This window comes from Drosophila teissieri, chromosome 3R, assembly GCF_016746235.2.
Source record: "Drosophila teissieri strain GT53w chromosome 3R, Prin_Dtei_1.1, whole genome shotgun sequence".
In the NCBI taxonomy this organism is placed as follows: Eukaryota; Metazoa; Arthropoda; class Insecta; order Diptera; family Drosophilidae; genus Drosophila; species Drosophila teissieri.
Window position 1 is genome coordinate 4,702,226 of NC_053032.1, and position 16,615 is coordinate 4,718,840.

The following is a 16,615-nucleotide window of genomic DNA, read 5'->3' on the forward strand; positions in this document are numbered from 1 at the left end:
TTTGATAAATATTAACACAATATTGACACAATGTCTTCTGTATCTATTTCTATTTATTTGTTGTATCAAAATATTCACATTTCATCAAATCAATCATTATATATTTTAAAAAACTATTCTCGAAAAGTCGAGTGCATAAATAGATCATTATCTCTCTGCTGCACTCAGCTGCGAATCAGCTCCACGTTGAGTATTTTGAGTCAGCATGCACTGGCCCCGTGTCCTGAAGGATCCACGCGGGGATTGACTTAAACATAACCTAAGAAATGATAGTATAGTACATTGTATGAATGTTGCTGCCACAATGGGCGATGACCCACGCACATGCATACATTGGTACTGGCAGTGTGATTAGCTAAGTATTATGTTCGTTGTGTCGCCAGGATCCCTCCTGAACCCCAGTATATCTTGGATCTCTCTCGCGTCCCCATGTATACTTTTCAACACAATCCCTCCTGACTATTACTCTATGTATTGGCTTAGTCTTAAGAGTAGGCAGTTTCTGGAAAGAGGCGGAATTCGTTAACAAGGTCCCTAGGTCTAACTTAGCACTACGTCTAGGATGTATGGGTTCTTCATAGGCGGCCTGTGCCGTTGCCGCCGCCATTGGTGTTCTGGCCCCATGAGACCTGGTGATGCGGGTGGGGATGCGGGTTCCTGGTGGTCAGCCGCAGGGAGTTGCCGTCGCCGTCCTCGTCAATCACGTGCTCATAACCCTGGTTGATTGTGCCGCCCCCATTCGAGCCGTAAATTTGCTGCAAGAGTAAGCGGACAAGTTGAATTGGGAATACGATAATCACATAAAATAAATATTAGGAGTTATGATCATTTCATGAATAGATTTTTATATAAATTGGCTTTTACCTCTGCAGCACCGCCGTTTACATTAAATACATCCTTGATGCTGATTCCTACATTTGAAATGCGGGCGCTTCGCTGATTCGGCAGAGCTCCATTGTTGTTAGTCTATAAACATAAAGAAATTATATACATTTTTCTCAAATTTCTTCAAACGCTTTTGTAATCTCACCGGTGCTCCAGTCGTAATCCCGTATTCGTTCTTCGCTCCCAGAGTTTGCATGGCAGACTTCCGCCTTTCCGCCATTACTGAATTCTTGCGCACTTCCAGTGCCCGGATGGTCTCCGCCCGCATTGTGAGGCGGCGGGTGAGAATGGGCGTGGCCGGATTGTTCTCTGCGTCGGCAGTGAGTTTCAGGAAGCGCTTTTTGAAAGCCACATCCAGGGTGCCGATTTGGCGACGCGGCTGTCGCGCCTTCTCCAGATTTTGAATCGTCTTCCGTCTGGCTATGCGATCTGGTCCGGAACCGGAGTCATTGTCGTAGTCCCCATCGATTCCCTGTAGCCTCTGCAAGTTTTTGACGATCTCCACAGCATGCTGAATTATAGAACATTGAATACATGTATTTTTTTTTAAATGTATATATCATATTATATAATTTGTTTATTATTTGTATTATTTCTAATGCATAGGACTTTGTCAATTGCAAGCTACCTACTTTATCTATTAGTTGATCCTGAGTTAGATCCTCGGACTTCTTCTTGCAGAAGTTGAGTTCAGTTGAGGCCAAGATGTGCGAAATGGTTCCAAATCGATGGAACAGCATGGCCGTAAACTGAATTATCAAAATAAGAGCAAAGAAGAACACGAATACCAGTCCAATGGGCTCTAGCTGAAGGTACTCCTTTGAGATGTGCACCTATAGGATAAGTAATACGATTAGCGTGGCTCTGAAGGACTTGGGTTTGGGTTAGTGACACTGAACGATTTGGTTGGTTTGGCTGATAATGGCTGATCTTAATACCAGTTGTCGGTGATTGTGGCATGTTGAGGTTTAGGTGTGATACCATTTGGGAGGTATGTTATATGTCGGGCTGGTTTATATTTATAAATTTATTGAACATATTGATGTCGGAGGAACAATGAACATGCTTGCCGAAACAGTGTACAGAACAGTGATTACTCAGAAGGGGACTTGTATGTATGTTGCTTACAGTTTACCGTGTTTTCATTTTAGGGCTAACTATTAGACCAGCGAAAATTCCAAGATGTTGTTCTGTTGTTTTTACATGATGTATTCGTATGATACAGCCTGAACCATTAGAGTGGGTCTAACAAAATAAACGGGAGTACCGAGAACAAGGAACATCATTAGCTGTTTGGTGATGCGACATGTTGGACGGGAAGGGTACTAAACATTTAGAGTGAAACAGAGGACAGGCAGGAAGTTAGAGGACCCCTCCGGAGGTTTTAGGGTAAGACAAACACTGACACTGACAGTTGTGTGTGGTAGTATAACATCAAATAAAGCTTGTTTATAAACCTCAGATGTCTCTTCGATATAGGTAATGTTGGTTTTGACGCCCAACGGCCAAATAATGTGTAGCTTGTCCTTGTTCAGTTGCAACAAGAAGACAATCAGCACGAACAAGGCGTTGGCCATGAAAAAAGCAAAGACCGACTTGTTTCGCAGCTCAATCAGGTCGGAGGCAATGCGGGCCTTTATTTCGTTTCAGTTCGGATTCATATCGTGCCAAAGAAAGAAAAAAACCAAAAGAGTTGTGTTAGTTTTGCTTGAAACCAGCAATTACCTCCTGGGTGGACTCGTCGTAGGTGATGTTCGTCCGCACTCCAAAAGGCCACTTCACGTGAATGTTGTCCTTGTTCAGCTGCAGCAAGAACACGATCAGCACGAACAGCGCGTTGATCATGAAGAACGCGAACACCGACGAGTCGCGCAGCTCCTTCAGATCCTTAGCGATGCGGGCCTACAAGAGCGTTATCCGATCCGGCGATGGGGTTAAGTTATGTTTGGTTTTCTTAAAATGAGGGTTTTTCCGGAGAAAATACTCACAGCTAACAACAAAGATGGCTTCGGCGGGCCGAAGTGGAAATTCTCTTTACGAATTCCTGTATGGCTAACCATACATATCTATATATATGTAACATTTAATATTGTTTAAAGACCTTTTTTATCCACAAATAAAGGTAAAGTAAATATCTATTTAACTTATTCGATGAACTTCGAAATTGCTTTTGCAACATTAATTAATTTCTCTTATTTTGCAAAAAAATATCTAGCCTTTGCTTTTCAAATTTAAGTCTTATTTAGTCATGTTGTTTATGATCTGCATAATTGATAAATTTACGGCACCAATAGTCGAGTTCCCCGACTATCTGATACCCGTCACTCAGCTAGTGGAAGTGCGAAGAGAAACTTCAGCACTCACCGTTTTAGGCGGTTTGTGGGCGTTAGAGTGGGCGTGAGAAATAGTTTTTTGGAAAATCGAGAAATATTTACAAGAATATAAAAATTTTTGAAAATATCAGAACATTTTTCCAAAGTGGGCGTGGCAGTTTTGGGCGGTTTGTGGGCGTTAAGGTGGGCGTGGCAAAAAGTTTTATCGATAGAAATTTACAAGACTAATAAAAAAATATTAAAACATTTTTCAAAAGTGTGGGAGTGGGAGCTTTGGCCGGTTTTTGGGCGTTAGAGTGGGCGTGGCAACATGAATCGACAAACTTGCGCTGCGTCTATGTCTCTGGAGTCTGCATGCTTAATCTCTTAATTCTAGCTTTTATAGTTCCTCGACGTTCATACGGACAGACGGACATGGCCAGATCGACTCGGCTATTGCTCCTTATCAAGAATATATGTTCGGAAACGCTTCCTTCTGCCCTTTTACTCTACGAGTAACGGGTATACATATATATGTGCTATCTATGACGTTACTGAACGAGGTAGGAAAACTGACAGCAGCTTAAAATATTACATTACATACTACATACACATTACATCAACAATAAATGTTTAGTTTAAAATAAATAACATGTAGGGGTACCTGTTCCACGGGATCGTTGTCGATAGGGTAGAGATACTGGTCGATGAGATCCTTCCAGAACTGGATTTCAGTGCTGGAGAGGAAGTCCACTTCGCCCTTGCGGACATCTGGATCCTCGATCCAGTAGGGGTTGGTAAGAAAATCTCGCTCCTGCTTTGGTTCTGCCGAAGTGTCTGAGTCTGACTCGTCCGATTCATCGCCTGACTTCTCCGCCACCGAGGTCAGCAAGTGGTGATCCTTGGAGCCACTGGATGTGGTTCTCCTCCTTCCATGTCTGGAGGCATGGTGACCGTGGGGATCCACAGCACTCTCGATGGTGTCCATTCGATGTTTGATCGTGTCTAGCGATTCCGCGATGGAAGTCAGCTGCTGTTTCTCATCGGAGGTTTTTCCGTGGGTGCAGAATATGCAGCGAAAGAGCCCAGCCAGGGAGAACTCCACGGAGCCCTCCTCGTCGCCATTATCCCCTATTCCACTCTGAAGAAAGCTCAGCATGCTCTTCTGCTTCACTCTCTTCTTAGCCTCCTCGGTGGCCTTCTTCTCCGCCTCGAGTTCTTTCTTGGTTTTCTTAGCAACTACTTCGCGGGTTCCCCAGGAGACGACGTTCAGGTTGATGATCGAGTACAAGATGAGCAGCAGGTACATGGACGGAATGGATAGCAAATAGATTAGGCCGCATGTAATGCACCAGAACTCTTGTGGATGCAAACATGCAGCTATGAAGAATGAGCCCACCATCGATATCAGGAAAATGGCCGAAGGGGAGCCTATTCCATCCTCTCCCAACTGCAAGGCCGTACCCACAATCACCGCCATCATGATCAAGGCATATGCCGTCGAAAGGACTTGGGCCACGAACAACTGGATATTCGATTTACAGGTGAAGCAGATTACCATGAAGGCCAGGATAGGCACGATGTTGTAGTGAAAGGAGGTCCAGTTGTCGATGCGAAAAGCTGCGACGAAGGCACCCACCAACATAAGGAAAATGGTTCCGGGGCCCAGGATAGTTCCCCCCATCAACATCATCTGGTAGAAGATGTACAGCAGGGAAATGTTATCATTGATTTTGATCGTGCGCTTCGCATCCGCCAACAGATCCATGATGTTAGCAATGGTCGAGGGCACCCATCTGCGCCGCTGGTTGTAGAACTCATTGAATCCCTCAGGACAGTGGGTGTACGCATCACTGGCAGCCGAATACTCCACTCGGTATCCCCTCTGGAGAAGCAATGTGCACAACCATCGATCTTCGCCCTGATCGTACTGGACATAGTGACGAGCCTCATCCGACCGCGTAGTGTATTTCTTCATTACATTGTCATCCATGAGGGCCTTGCCCCTGAACAGGGAAAAGCATCCAGGTGAACACAGCACGCAACCAATCATGTGCTCCGTGGCCTTTTGTAGCCAATGACCTATTGCGTACTCGAAGAGCTGGTACCAAACCATGGGTCCCGATCCCACGGGATGAATGCGACCACAGGCGGCACCCAGGTTCTTGTTTTTCTTCATTAGATCCACCAAAAGAGTCACCGCATTCGGCTTGAAGTCAATGTCTCCGTCCAGGGTCAGAAGGTAGGTGTTTTCCGCAATCGCATCCTTGCGATCCACCGAAATGGGCAGCTCCATGAGGCGATGTCCTAGCAGGTAGTACATGTACATCACCTGAGACCAACGCTTTCTGTGACGAATGCGGTCCTTGTCCTTTAAGTGCGTAATGAACTTGGTCTTTCCCGGAAGGGTCCACACCAGGCGGCCTCCGTACGGAGTGGGGTACTTCTTTGGCGGACGCAGTCTGATCGTGGTCTGATGGATCTCGGAGGCAGCCTCGTCCATGGTGGCTATTAAAAGCTTGACGAAGCGATTGCATTGGATATCGTCGTCGCTGTGATCGGAGATTTCGAAGGCGTCATCGAAGAAGATGTGGGCTGCAAGGGAGTTGTGGTTGTTGAACCTCTAACTGGATTATCAATCTTACTCACTCTCAAATTCGTAGTAATCCGGATCGAGAACCCTCAGATACTTTTGAGCCACACGACGAGCACACTGGTCCTCGTCCATTCGCATGATGCTCTTTAAGAACTCTATCATCTCGTCTTTCGTCTCATGCCACATAGTCGCGCAGGAGTAGATTCGTGTGATGTTATCGGAGGACTTAATCGATGGCTTGTTGGGTGCCGAGGAACGATCCGTGTGCACAGAAATAGTCTCGTAGTACTCATCGCCTTTTTCCTTTTCGATCTCCGAAAGATCCTGTAAAAGAGGAATTAGGTATTGTTTCGGATTAAACGAGATTCTCTGTTGAAAACTTACCTCTGTTTTTACATCTGCCTGGTCATCACGCCTTCGGTTGAGGGCCATCGACTGATCGATCAGAAGAGAGGAGTACATGGGCTGGACAAACAGCTTTTCGGTGGTGGCCAGGCGCTCGCACTTTGGAGTCCAGATGTGCAGTGCTATCCAGGTCTGACTCAGGAGCCAAAGGATCCAGGCCCACGCCATTTGCTCGGTGACGAAGTTGTTAAACCGGAAGTTTGAGGGGCTCGTAAAGAACAGGTAGTCTGGAATGGTGTCATGGAAGAAGCAGGGATCGTCGATTCGGATTCCACAGGCTGCGATCAGGAAAGTGACAGAGAGCGGAACAGTTAGACTGACGGGAAACGCGTAGCTGAATCCCTGGATAAGGATCTTGCAGGCGAATTTTCCGAAGATGTAGCACAAGTAGGCGCCGAAAATCTGTAGAAGCAGAACATACACCACTGTATTGTAAGCGGCATCCACATCCACGGTGTCAATGTTGGCCGACTCCAGGGTATCTGGAAGCACACCGCCCAGTCCCGCTGGCAGTTCGTAGACTATGATCTTGTGAGGTCCAAAAGCGTCTCCGTACATTGCGAACAGATTGCCGGGTTCCTCGCCTTGCGCCCAGTAGATAAGCAGTGTGACGGTGAAGAAAAGTAGGATCTTCCAGATGGAGAGAAATATGTGACAGAAGTAGCGAGTGTACTTCATCTCCTCCTTTATGCGACCCAGAGCACGAACCAGGCCGAGTGGGGACAGTGGCGATACGTAATTCTCCCACCAGCCGCACGAGATCATGACACAGGCCACTGGGATAACCCATAGCTCCCGGCGGTTCTCCAGTAGCGGCCAAATCACCAGACCTGTAACCTGGGCCGTCACCGCCGCCAGGTCGATGATCACCTTCACAAACCGCTTGCCCTCTTTGGAGGTGCGCGACAGGAGGCCAAAGATGCCCGGCACCACGCACAGGCAATTGGTCAGCATGGCGCCTTGGATAGCGTCGATCTGGGGCAGAACTACGAACATCAGCAGTGCCATGCCCACGGCGCTTAAACTCTCCATCAGCCAGACGAACAGGAAGTGCCCTGTCTTCGGCACCTTAAAGGTCTTGAAGAAGCAGATGCGGACGGATCGGATCAGGGCTCCGATCTCGGGAAGGGCGTAGGCTATCAGCAGCGCCCAGATCCAGGCTACTCGCTCCTCTTCTGGGAGCCGCACCACGAAGCTTTTGTCCCGACCCTTATGGAAAACACATAAAAAAGGCCAGTTAAAATGGAATGAGGATCATAATAGTCTTGCTGTTTTGGTTGTATTTTTGATAGATAGGTTTAATCATCTTACCAAGTCTTTGTTGCAGTACTCCATCTTCTTATCCTTGCGCACCTGCGAGGTCATGAAGAGCATTGTGCCCTTGGCGATGACACCACCGGTTAAAACTATGATAAACGTAATCACATAGGCGAAGATCTTTAAGATCTTTACGGTTAATTCTAAGCACTCTAGGTTTGCCGTCGATCCGGTCTCAATCTTGATCGGCGGATCCCGGAAAACATCCCAACCCTTCGTCTCTTGTATGGTGCGTTGGCTGAAAATTGAATGAGGTTTAATTAAAAAGTGTCTGAGCGATTTATAGAAATAATGGCCATACAGTTATTATGTAACATATGATCTAGAATGTGAATTTCGACTCCTACAAAACCTATATTCTATAACAAGTTGCCTAAAGTGACACTAAAGAATAAAAAAGTATTTATAACATTTTACATTGGAATTAAATAAATACTTAATATTATTCAAATAAAAGAGTAGAAGTATGGCAGTGTATGTATTACATATATTAGCCGTTTGCACTTAAGTAACCCGATCAGATCACATAGCTCTGCATTGGCATTGCTCACTCGACTAGATGGTCTTGACTTCCGGCACTTTATAGACCCGACTCCGCCCCTAACCGAACCGCTCCGAAAGTGATTGTTAAGCAATAGCGGTCGCAGCTGGTTTAATTACAGCTTTTTTGTTGATACGCTCTCGTAGTAGTTGGTAGTTGGCCAACACAATACACTTGAAAGAAACTTTTGTCCCGAAATACCTGGTCGAAGCCCGGAGTAGAAACCTACCTGCCGCCATAGATGTCATGAGTGAGTGGCGAGCTCTCGTCATCGGTAAAGTTGTTGTCATCGCTGTCGCCCTGCTCTCCGGCGGTTCCCGTTCCGGCTCCTTGGCCCGGAGGGGCCATCGGGCGATGCCGCATCGCAGACATCTCCCACGGTTGGTGCTAGTCCCAATCTTGGATTGGGTGGCCAAAGTTCGGCTGCAAAGATTAGGTGGAGAGAAGAGAGGTAAGAACTATAATTGAGCCCAGTCTGCGGTTGTTCGATAAGCAAGTTTTAATGGACAAGCACTTTATGGCCAAGGAACTGGGCTCTCAAGGACAGGCGTCCTTTGACTCCGTCCTTAGACCGGTTTAGGTTTATGTATTCAAGTCCCAAGAGCGACCTTGAACGCTTCTGTTACATGAACGCATTTCCTAAATACGTTTGTTTCGATGTGATTTGCTTTAAGTGTTTGCAAGAAATGTATGGATTCTGAAATATTACAAATAGGATAGCGGTAATTTAAAAATGGATCAGTTATATATTTCTTTTCAGTGTAAATTGAATTTAGTGACTCATGGCTTGTGCATCTAGGCGATTAAATTTACATGTTTGCATGGCTTCGTGCGCTTCTGGATTTTTCTCATCATCTTTTCACTTTCACTTCTGTAACTTTCGGCGTGTAGTTATTTAAGAAATGGATGGAGCTTCGCCAGTAGCTTACTTCACCCGCGACTCGGATTCGCCTCACTTGTTCCACATGTGGCACGGAACTGAGACTGATCTTGCCTGGGTCTTCTTTTTTTATGGTAATTAGGTACGATTACTTTGAAATGCCGTCGCAGTTTGCAGCACTTCTCGTATTGTTCTGCCAATGAAGGCCTTGTACCAGATTCTCGTCCGATCGCAATATTTATGGTTAGAGGCAAATCGGAGACGTTTCTTAATTGGTATTGTAGGCGATAAAAAGATTTATATTCAAGAAAACCCAATGTTAAATATTTAATGATCCAGTTACTCCCGTGCTTATAATAAAAACAAGAGAGAACGCTATAGTCGAGTTCCCCGACTATCTGATACCCGTTACTCAGCTACTGGAAGTGCGAAGGAGAGTTTTTGGCGGTTTGTGGGCGTTAGAGTGGGCGTGGCAAAAAGTTTTTCGGGAAATCGATAAAAATTTACAAGACTAATACAAAAATGAAAAAATATCAAAACATTTTTCAAAAGTGTGGGCGTGGCAGTTTTTGGCGGTTTGTAGGCGTTATAGTGGGCGTGGCAAAAAGTTTTTCAGCAAATCGATAGAAAATTACAAGACTAATACAAAAATGAAAAAATATCAAAACCTTTTTCAAAAGTGTGGGCGTGGCAGTTTTAGGCGGTTTGTGGGCGTTAGAGTGGGCGTGGCAACATGAATCGACAAACTTGCGCTGCGTCTATGTCCCTGGAGTCTGTATGCTTAATCTCAACTTTCTATCTTTTGTAGTTCCTGAGATCTCGACGTTCATACGGACGGACAGACAGACGGACAGACAGACGGACGGACAGACGGACATGGCCAGATCGACTCGGCTACTGATCCTGATCAAGAATATATATACTTTATATGGTCGGAAACGCTTCCTTCTGCCTGTTACATACTTTTCAACGAATCTAGTATACCCTTTTACTCTACGAGTAACGGGTATAACAAAAGAGAATGCTTTAGTCGAGTTCCCCGGCTATCAGATACCTGATACCCCTTACCGTTACTCAGCTAGTGGAAGTGCGAACGAGAAATTTCAAAATTTTCTGGAATATTGGAAAAAATTGTGGAAACAAATAACAAAATTAAAAAAATATTCAAAATTTCCAAAAGATTGGGCACGGCAGTTTTGGGCGGCTTGGGTATGTCTCTGGACGCTGCATGCTTAATATCAACACTCTAGCTTTTATAGTTTTTGAGATCGAGGCGCTCAGACGGACAGACTGACGGACACAGCCAGATCGACTCCGCTATTGAATCTGATCAAGAATATATATATTCTTTATATGGTCGGAGACGCTTACATACTTTTCAACGAATTTTCAATTCTACGAGTAAAAGGGAAAACAAGAGAGAACGTTATAGTCAAGTTCCCCGACTTTCAGATACCCGTTACTCAGCTAGTGGAAGTGCGAACAAGAAATTTTTACATTTTTCCGCTTTGGGCTTTAGAGTGGGCGTGGCACACAAATTTCGATGGAAATTGGCAGGTCAAAATAACTTGTAATCCCAAAAAGCAGTATATTATTTCATGTCTAAAAAACAACTATATCTGGAAAATCGTAAAATACGTCAGAAGAAGCCGATAGATTATTTTTGACTGACACCAATAAATTTTGATTGGCCGGAGAAGGTTCTTTAAATTGGGGACGTTTAAAATACGATTTAAAGGTTTCCTCCAATCTGTAGAGCTTCTCCATGAGTCGCGATGTCAGATTTCCAGGCGTTACGGTATGATTGCACACATTGGGCAGGGATCCTCCACTTTGTCGCTGCCTTGTTCGTATGTCATGTTCGTTCTTGCGACTCGTGGGTTTTTGTATAGTATTGTTGTTCTTTGAAGGAGTCTCGAGAGGATTGCTCTTTCGCGATTTTTTGGACTTGCTTGGCTGGGCGTCCCCAAGGTTCGCGGCATAGGGAGCACACAGATTGAACCGGCTGTCCAGACTGAGCTTCACCACCAAGACGGATCGCTCCGTCTCGTAGTGCCGACGTAGGGCCTCCAGGTGGCGGATGAGCTGCAACTCACCCGGATTAGCGGGGCGCTTGGAGGTTACCTTCCGTAGCCGCTTTGTGATCTCCACCTCCGACATGAAGCACTTCACCAGCCGCCTTATCAGCGCGTTGAATTGTTGATGGCGGAGGGGACGACGATCGGCCAGGACTACCCGGAATCTGGCGTTCTCCACTTGATTCGGGCGGATCTGACCCTTCATCATCAGCGGCGGCAGCTGAACGCCCCGATTGGTGGACAGTTTGAAGCAGCTCAGCTGGGTGACCTCAAAAGTGGGTCCTACTGCTTGTGTCCTCTTCACAGTAACCGCAACCATGGCTTTATTGAACAGAGTGACAGAATTGGCGGTTTGCACAATAATCTTACGGAGTCATAAGAACAAGACACGAAATTTGGATCCCCTTATTGCATTGCAATGCTACACGGAATCTGTACAGTTGACTTGACAAATTTTACAAAGTTGAAAGTTTAAGGGTCAGAAACCAAAAAGAAGACTAACGTAAAGATATCCTCTGTGATTTCTATTTTTATAGGGGAACTATGTATTATAATAGAAACATTGTGTTTTACCTACTGCTGTAGGTCGTTAAGGCTTATAAAAGTGACAATAGGGAGGTAGCATACTTAAAAATGAAATTTTATATTAAACCCAATGGTCAATCATGGCTAGTATGTTTGCAAGGCAGTAAAAACAATAAGGACCAAGTAGGATAGAGATAGTGGTTCTAAATTGATATTAAATAACATGGGAGGACAACTTGGAAATAGATGGATTGATTTTGAGTTTTGGAAATGGTATTTTCCAAATCGCAGCCAGCTGAAGTGCTTGCACCGATGTGGGATGCTGTGGACTGCATCTGTCCCGTTGTGGAGGATTCTGCGCACAACGCGACCATTGCGTCAGGATGAACCACCCCAAAGGGACCTTCCACTCCCACACAAAAAAAGGAACGCACAATTTAAGCTTATGCCGGCAAGGGTGGTTTTTACTGACACATCCTCGGAGGTGGAGTGTATCCTCGTAGCGCTCATTTTGTGCTTTATTGGGCAGGGACAAACGTGTCGTTTCAACCGGACCGTGTGGCCTAAAGGATAAGGCGTCGGACTTCGAATCCGAAGATTGCAGGTTCGAGTCCTGTCACGGTCGATTTTAACAGCTAAATGCACTTTTTGCAATGAGTGGGCCGTTCTAATTTTTTTAGCTACTACTTTTACATTGTTTAAGTACTCAAAAATCATCTTGTGTATTTTGAAATACAATAAAAACCAGTTTCTTTGGACTTTGACTTTCGAAAAAAAGGCAATTGAGCAACCATCGGACACAATTCAGCAAAAGCCGATTGGGCGACAACTGTCAATAAATATCCAACAGAAATCTCGTCTTCTTCTATTCTTCCAAATATCCACTAGAAATGATTCTTTGAGCCAGTTGAACCTGTGAATTAGCTCAAATACGTGTCATTCAATCTGTAAGCTAAGTTATTTGGTTGAAGCTGAATAATATGGTAGCTTAAATGTTATTCAAACGTAACAGCTTAGATATATGCGTGTCTATAAATATAGATATGTTTTAACATATTGGGGATTGGATAAAAGATCGTACCATTAATATATCAATTATTTTGTGTGACAGTGTTTTTTTTTGAAAACGTAATACCAATATGATTTATTCAAGAAAAGCAAATTTTAATAACCAAAAACAACCCAGCCTTATTTCATAATTGGAGGTGTCCGATTTAATGAGTTCGCTAGTCAAAAAAGAGCATAGCTTAAATTTAAAGAAACATGTAAGTCTCCGAAAGATGTGAACCTATTTGACCCTAGCAAGCCTCAACATTAGAGTACTTGTACCCACACACAAAAACGTGCTCTCCATACCAAATATGACCCACGTAAGAAAAAAACGAATTACCAATTCCATTAGGCATTCAAGTCGAATCGTTGTTGGGCGTTGAATCAACGCACAGGGCCGGAGATTGAGCGCAAAAGGATTATTCAGTTTCAGAGACGAAGAAAAGTACACTTTCGTGTATATTCTCGTTGGCTGCCACAGACCTTCGATAGCCAACCGGTCGAACAGGACGGCAATCAGGAGCGGGCCAACTGTAGGTCTTCGGGGGCGTGGAGCCAACCTTATGTGTTGCCCGTCGAAGTAGACAAGGGGACACAGCTGCAGGCGTTGAGCGATTTAATAATTTTTTTAATTCTGTTGTATTAACCACATTAGCGACTGGGGCGTACGAGGTATGGGGGGAGGGCAGTGATCAGCGGCGGGAGAGAAGCGAAGTGAATGCCTATTAGACCAAATATCAAAAGCCATCGCTGCGGAAGAATAATTTCAAACGGGTAATGCTGAAATACACTGATAAAGAAAACGTAGAAAATTGCAAAATTTCAAATTCAGCAAAACTATTTTCACTTGAATTTTGTTATGTCTGAAAAGCTTGGACTTTTAGACTTAAACATTGTATAAAGTAAGGTCTTTTCTATAAGATCGTATATATGTATATGTATACGTAAAATTTGTATGCTTGAATGCATTAAGCAACACAGAATTGTCTAAAAAGAACTGTCCCAAGCTCGGCAACTAAAAAAATCGTCCCCCTTGATTTAAAGGTGCCACCTTTATTTACAAGGTATGTATTGCATAAACTGATTTTGTGCACCGATAAAGGCATGTATCCATCCGAATATTTTGGTTTTGCTGTCCAGCTTAATCAGAAGCCAAAGAAGGCAAACAATTAAAACTTGTGCTGCGCGGACTGCCAGCCAGACACACCAAAAAAAGTGAAAGTCAGAAACTTGTAAAAATGTTATAGCAATAAGCGAACCAAGTCTATGCGATACTGGGGCTCAGATACCGAAGTGGTTCAGATACAAACTGGAGTTGTTGCTGCTTGGAGTGGCGCACAAATTGATTGCTACACTTAAGCCATCTAGTTAAAACGGCGGCCCCGCCAACCAGCTGCCTACTACTCTTGCCGATCGCCGATTGCCGGACAACCAGTTTTCGGCGGACAACAGGAAAGCCAGCGAGGTACGGCCAAGAAATATGCGCCAATATGACTGAAAAAGCAGGCATTATGAGAAAAATTGCAGGCGAACCAAGCCGGAACGAACGGCGAGTAAATTGGTGACATGGCCAAGTCGGGACAAGTTTTGGAGTGGAGATCCGGGGAGGGACATCCATGGGTGTGGGTTCAAAGCGCACTGGTCAGCTTGCTGGGATTGGCTATTGATTACTTAAGCCATTGATTTCTGCTTGCCACAACGGAGAGCCATAATTTCTTGAAGGTTACCTGCAATCCGATTGCAGGAACACCAGCTGCTATCGACCCGGATGATTTATGGCTGCGGATGCCAGACGATCCATCTTGGAGCTGCGCATAGCGCCCAGCTCGAAATATCGCCTATCAAGCTATCAAGAGAGCTTACGCCGCTGCCCTAAAGTTTTAGTTATACCATTTTTATTGTTTAACAATTTAAAATTTACATACACCGATAATAGATGCTGAATTAGAGTGTCTGGACTAAATATTTAAAAAACTACTTTTAAAAAACCTTTTAAAAAACTTAAAAACAACATTTTTTACGTAACCTTTATACCAAAATGATGAAACATTTGAAATTATTTAAAATGTGGTTTTTAATATTTTCCATCAAACATTCTATATTTTTTTTATAAAATAAATTAAATCATCCCATTCAGCTCATTTCATTTAATTTTCAGTTCATTCACCTTTTGGTATCCTGTTTGACTGTAAACTGTTTTACCGTAATACTCTTGCAATGAAGAAAACTTTTTTGGCTTGTGGGTTAATCACTCTGATTTTGGTGAATACATTTTCCCATTTTTTGCTTTACGCGACTAACCAATTAAAAGCATTCAATATCAGAAAACTTTACTGTTTTTAATAATATTGTATAAGATTAAATTCAGGTATTGTGATTATGTGAAATGAATCACAGTAGTGCTTAATATTTGGATTTTACGTTATGGCTAAGTTGAATCGGACTGGCACTTTATTTTTTGGGTTTTTTTTGGTTTCTTTTCAGACCGGAGAATGATTTGTCTTTTGTTCGGGCTTTAATTTGAGCGCCCATTGATGGGTTTATTTTTGGTTTTGGAAGAATTATCCACAGACCGATGAGTTGTCATGTTTAATGACACATTTTTTTTGGGTTTCAGCTTGGCACATTTTATGCATTGGATTTAAAAATCTGATGTAGGATATGTACAACAAAAGTTATAGCCTGCTTAATGCCAAAAAAGATTTTTAAATTATTTTAGACTAGTTTTAAAATCAATTTAAATAAACCACATTAGCATTGAATTTTAAATGTATTCTTACACTGGCGATTGAACTCTTCGATTAATAACTCCAAACAACAGTTACCTGCTATATGGAGAGAAAACAAATAAACATTGAATATTTGCAGAGGCTTTATTCGGCGCGCCAATCGACAATATGAGCGAACTTTAAATGAGCAAGAAGCGGGAGAAGAATCGAGAGAAGAGACCTCGAGTTTTAAGGACAGAATCTTGCAGACTGAGCGCGCATCTCGCTGGAAATGCCAAGCGGATGAGTGGACGTACTCGTCAGTAATGAGCTGAGCAAGGTGAAAACCGCCGCCAGGTGACCTTTCCCGCTGGTAATTCCATGTGAAAGCCTCCGAAAACCACTGAGTTGCAAAGAAATCTTAATGCTGATTCTCCTCTGCTGACTAATTTAATCATAATTTATTGAACAAGTTGCTGGATTTTGGGTGTGTGGCTTGATTTCGGTGAACGGGTTTTGTGATCCGCAAACAACGCAAATTGTTTCCAGCGCCGAAATGCTAAGTAGACAGATTGGATGCAGACTGTAAAAAGCAAAAGTGTTGCTAACAAAACCCGTTAGCAGCAGAAGCAGCCGCAGATGAAAAAAAAATGAAAAGCGAGAGGCTGTCAGCGGAATAGAAAGAGATCCGTAACTTTCACATACAGATATGTCTGTATTTTTCTGGTATGAGAATTATACCGTTGTTTTCTTGCGATCGGCTGAGGGCGATGAGTATCCGTAGATAGCGAGAGTAAGCCACTTGGCCAGGCGAAGGTGTCTACGATTTGTTGGCTATAATAACAGTCAAATTCCAAGCACAGGCACTTGTTACACGCGGATTAGCGACTTGGCCAACTTCCTTTCTCTTCCTTTTCTGGTAGCGGATTCGCCTGCGTGGCCCACTGATTTGAAAACTTCATTTCGTATTTGATTTCTTTTCATTAACTCTTTCTCTTTGCCCGTGGGTTGGTAATTGTTGCTGTTGCTGCACTAAACTTTTGGGCCAAACACACACACACTCGCATTTGGCCACACACAGAAACACGCATGCGCGCACGTACCGTTTTGTAAAACTCTCTCTTTTCTGCCGTCGTCCGCGCAGCTCTATTCGGGTTCGTTGTCTTCGCCAAACTGAATTAAAGTCTTTCGTTTTTGCCACTGGAAGCGTCCGCTGGCGGAGTCGCAGTCGCCGCGTTGCCGCTGGAAGTGAATTTTTTATGAGCGCTTAAGCTTGTTATTCTTGTTCTGTGACTACCGCCGCCTGTTTTCTCCAGTT

General features: G+C 43.9%; 2 protein-coding genes and 1 non-coding gene across 6 annotated transcripts; 1 reads left to right on the forward strand and 2 right to left on the reverse strand.

The window, feature by feature from the left end:
- Nucleotides 1-159: 159 nt before the first annotated feature.
- Nucleotides 160-16,458, reverse strand: LOC122622390 (chitin synthase chs-2). Of its 3 annotated transcripts, none has more exons than XM_043800799.1 (11): nucleotides 16,401-16,458; nucleotides 8,286-8,479; nucleotides 7,510-7,753; nucleotides 6,178-7,407; nucleotides 5,847-6,117; nucleotides 3,862-5,792; nucleotides 2,343-2,519; nucleotides 1,518-1,718; nucleotides 1,031-1,396; nucleotides 865-966; nucleotides 160-755 (listed from the first exon to the last, which is right to left on the reverse strand). In XM_043800799.1, the coding sequence occupies exons 2-11, from the start codon at nucleotides 8,426-8,428 to the stop codon at nucleotides 576-578; spliced, it is 4,845 nt and encodes a 1,614-aa protein (XP_043656734.1). In that variant the 5' UTR covers nucleotides 8,429-8,479; nucleotides 16,401-16,458; the 3' UTR covers nucleotides 160-575. The 3 variants fall into 3 exon arrangements, with proteins under 3 accessions (XP_043656734.1, XP_043656733.1, XP_043656735.1); XM_043800798.1 differs by lacking the exon at nucleotides 2,343-2,519 and adding an exon at nucleotides 2,611-2,787; XM_043800800.1 differs by lacking the exons at nucleotides 2,343-2,519; nucleotides 16,401-16,458 and adding exons at nucleotides 2,611-2,787; nucleotides 11,517-11,597.
- Nucleotides 10,427-11,610, reverse strand: LOC122622391. 2 transcript variants are annotated; one of them, XM_043800801.1, is made up of 2 exons: nucleotides 11,517-11,610; nucleotides 10,427-11,458 (listed from the first exon to the last, which is right to left on the reverse strand). In XM_043800801.1, exon 2 carries the CDS (start codon nucleotides 11,331-11,333, stop codon nucleotides 10,539-10,541), a length of 795 nt encoding a protein of 264 aa, XP_043656736.1. In that variant the 5' UTR covers nucleotides 11,334-11,458; nucleotides 11,517-11,610; the 3' UTR covers nucleotides 10,427-10,538. The 2 variants fall into 2 exon arrangements, with proteins under 2 accessions (XP_043656736.1, XP_043656737.1); XM_043800802.1 differs by having other exon boundaries at nucleotides 10,427-11,446; nucleotides 11,517-11,578.
- On the forward strand, nucleotides 12,092-12,164 carry Trnar-ucg. Its single transcript has one exon. It is a non-coding gene; the product is annotated as a tRNA-Arg (tRNA).
- Nucleotides 16,459-16,615: the final 157 nt, after the last annotated feature.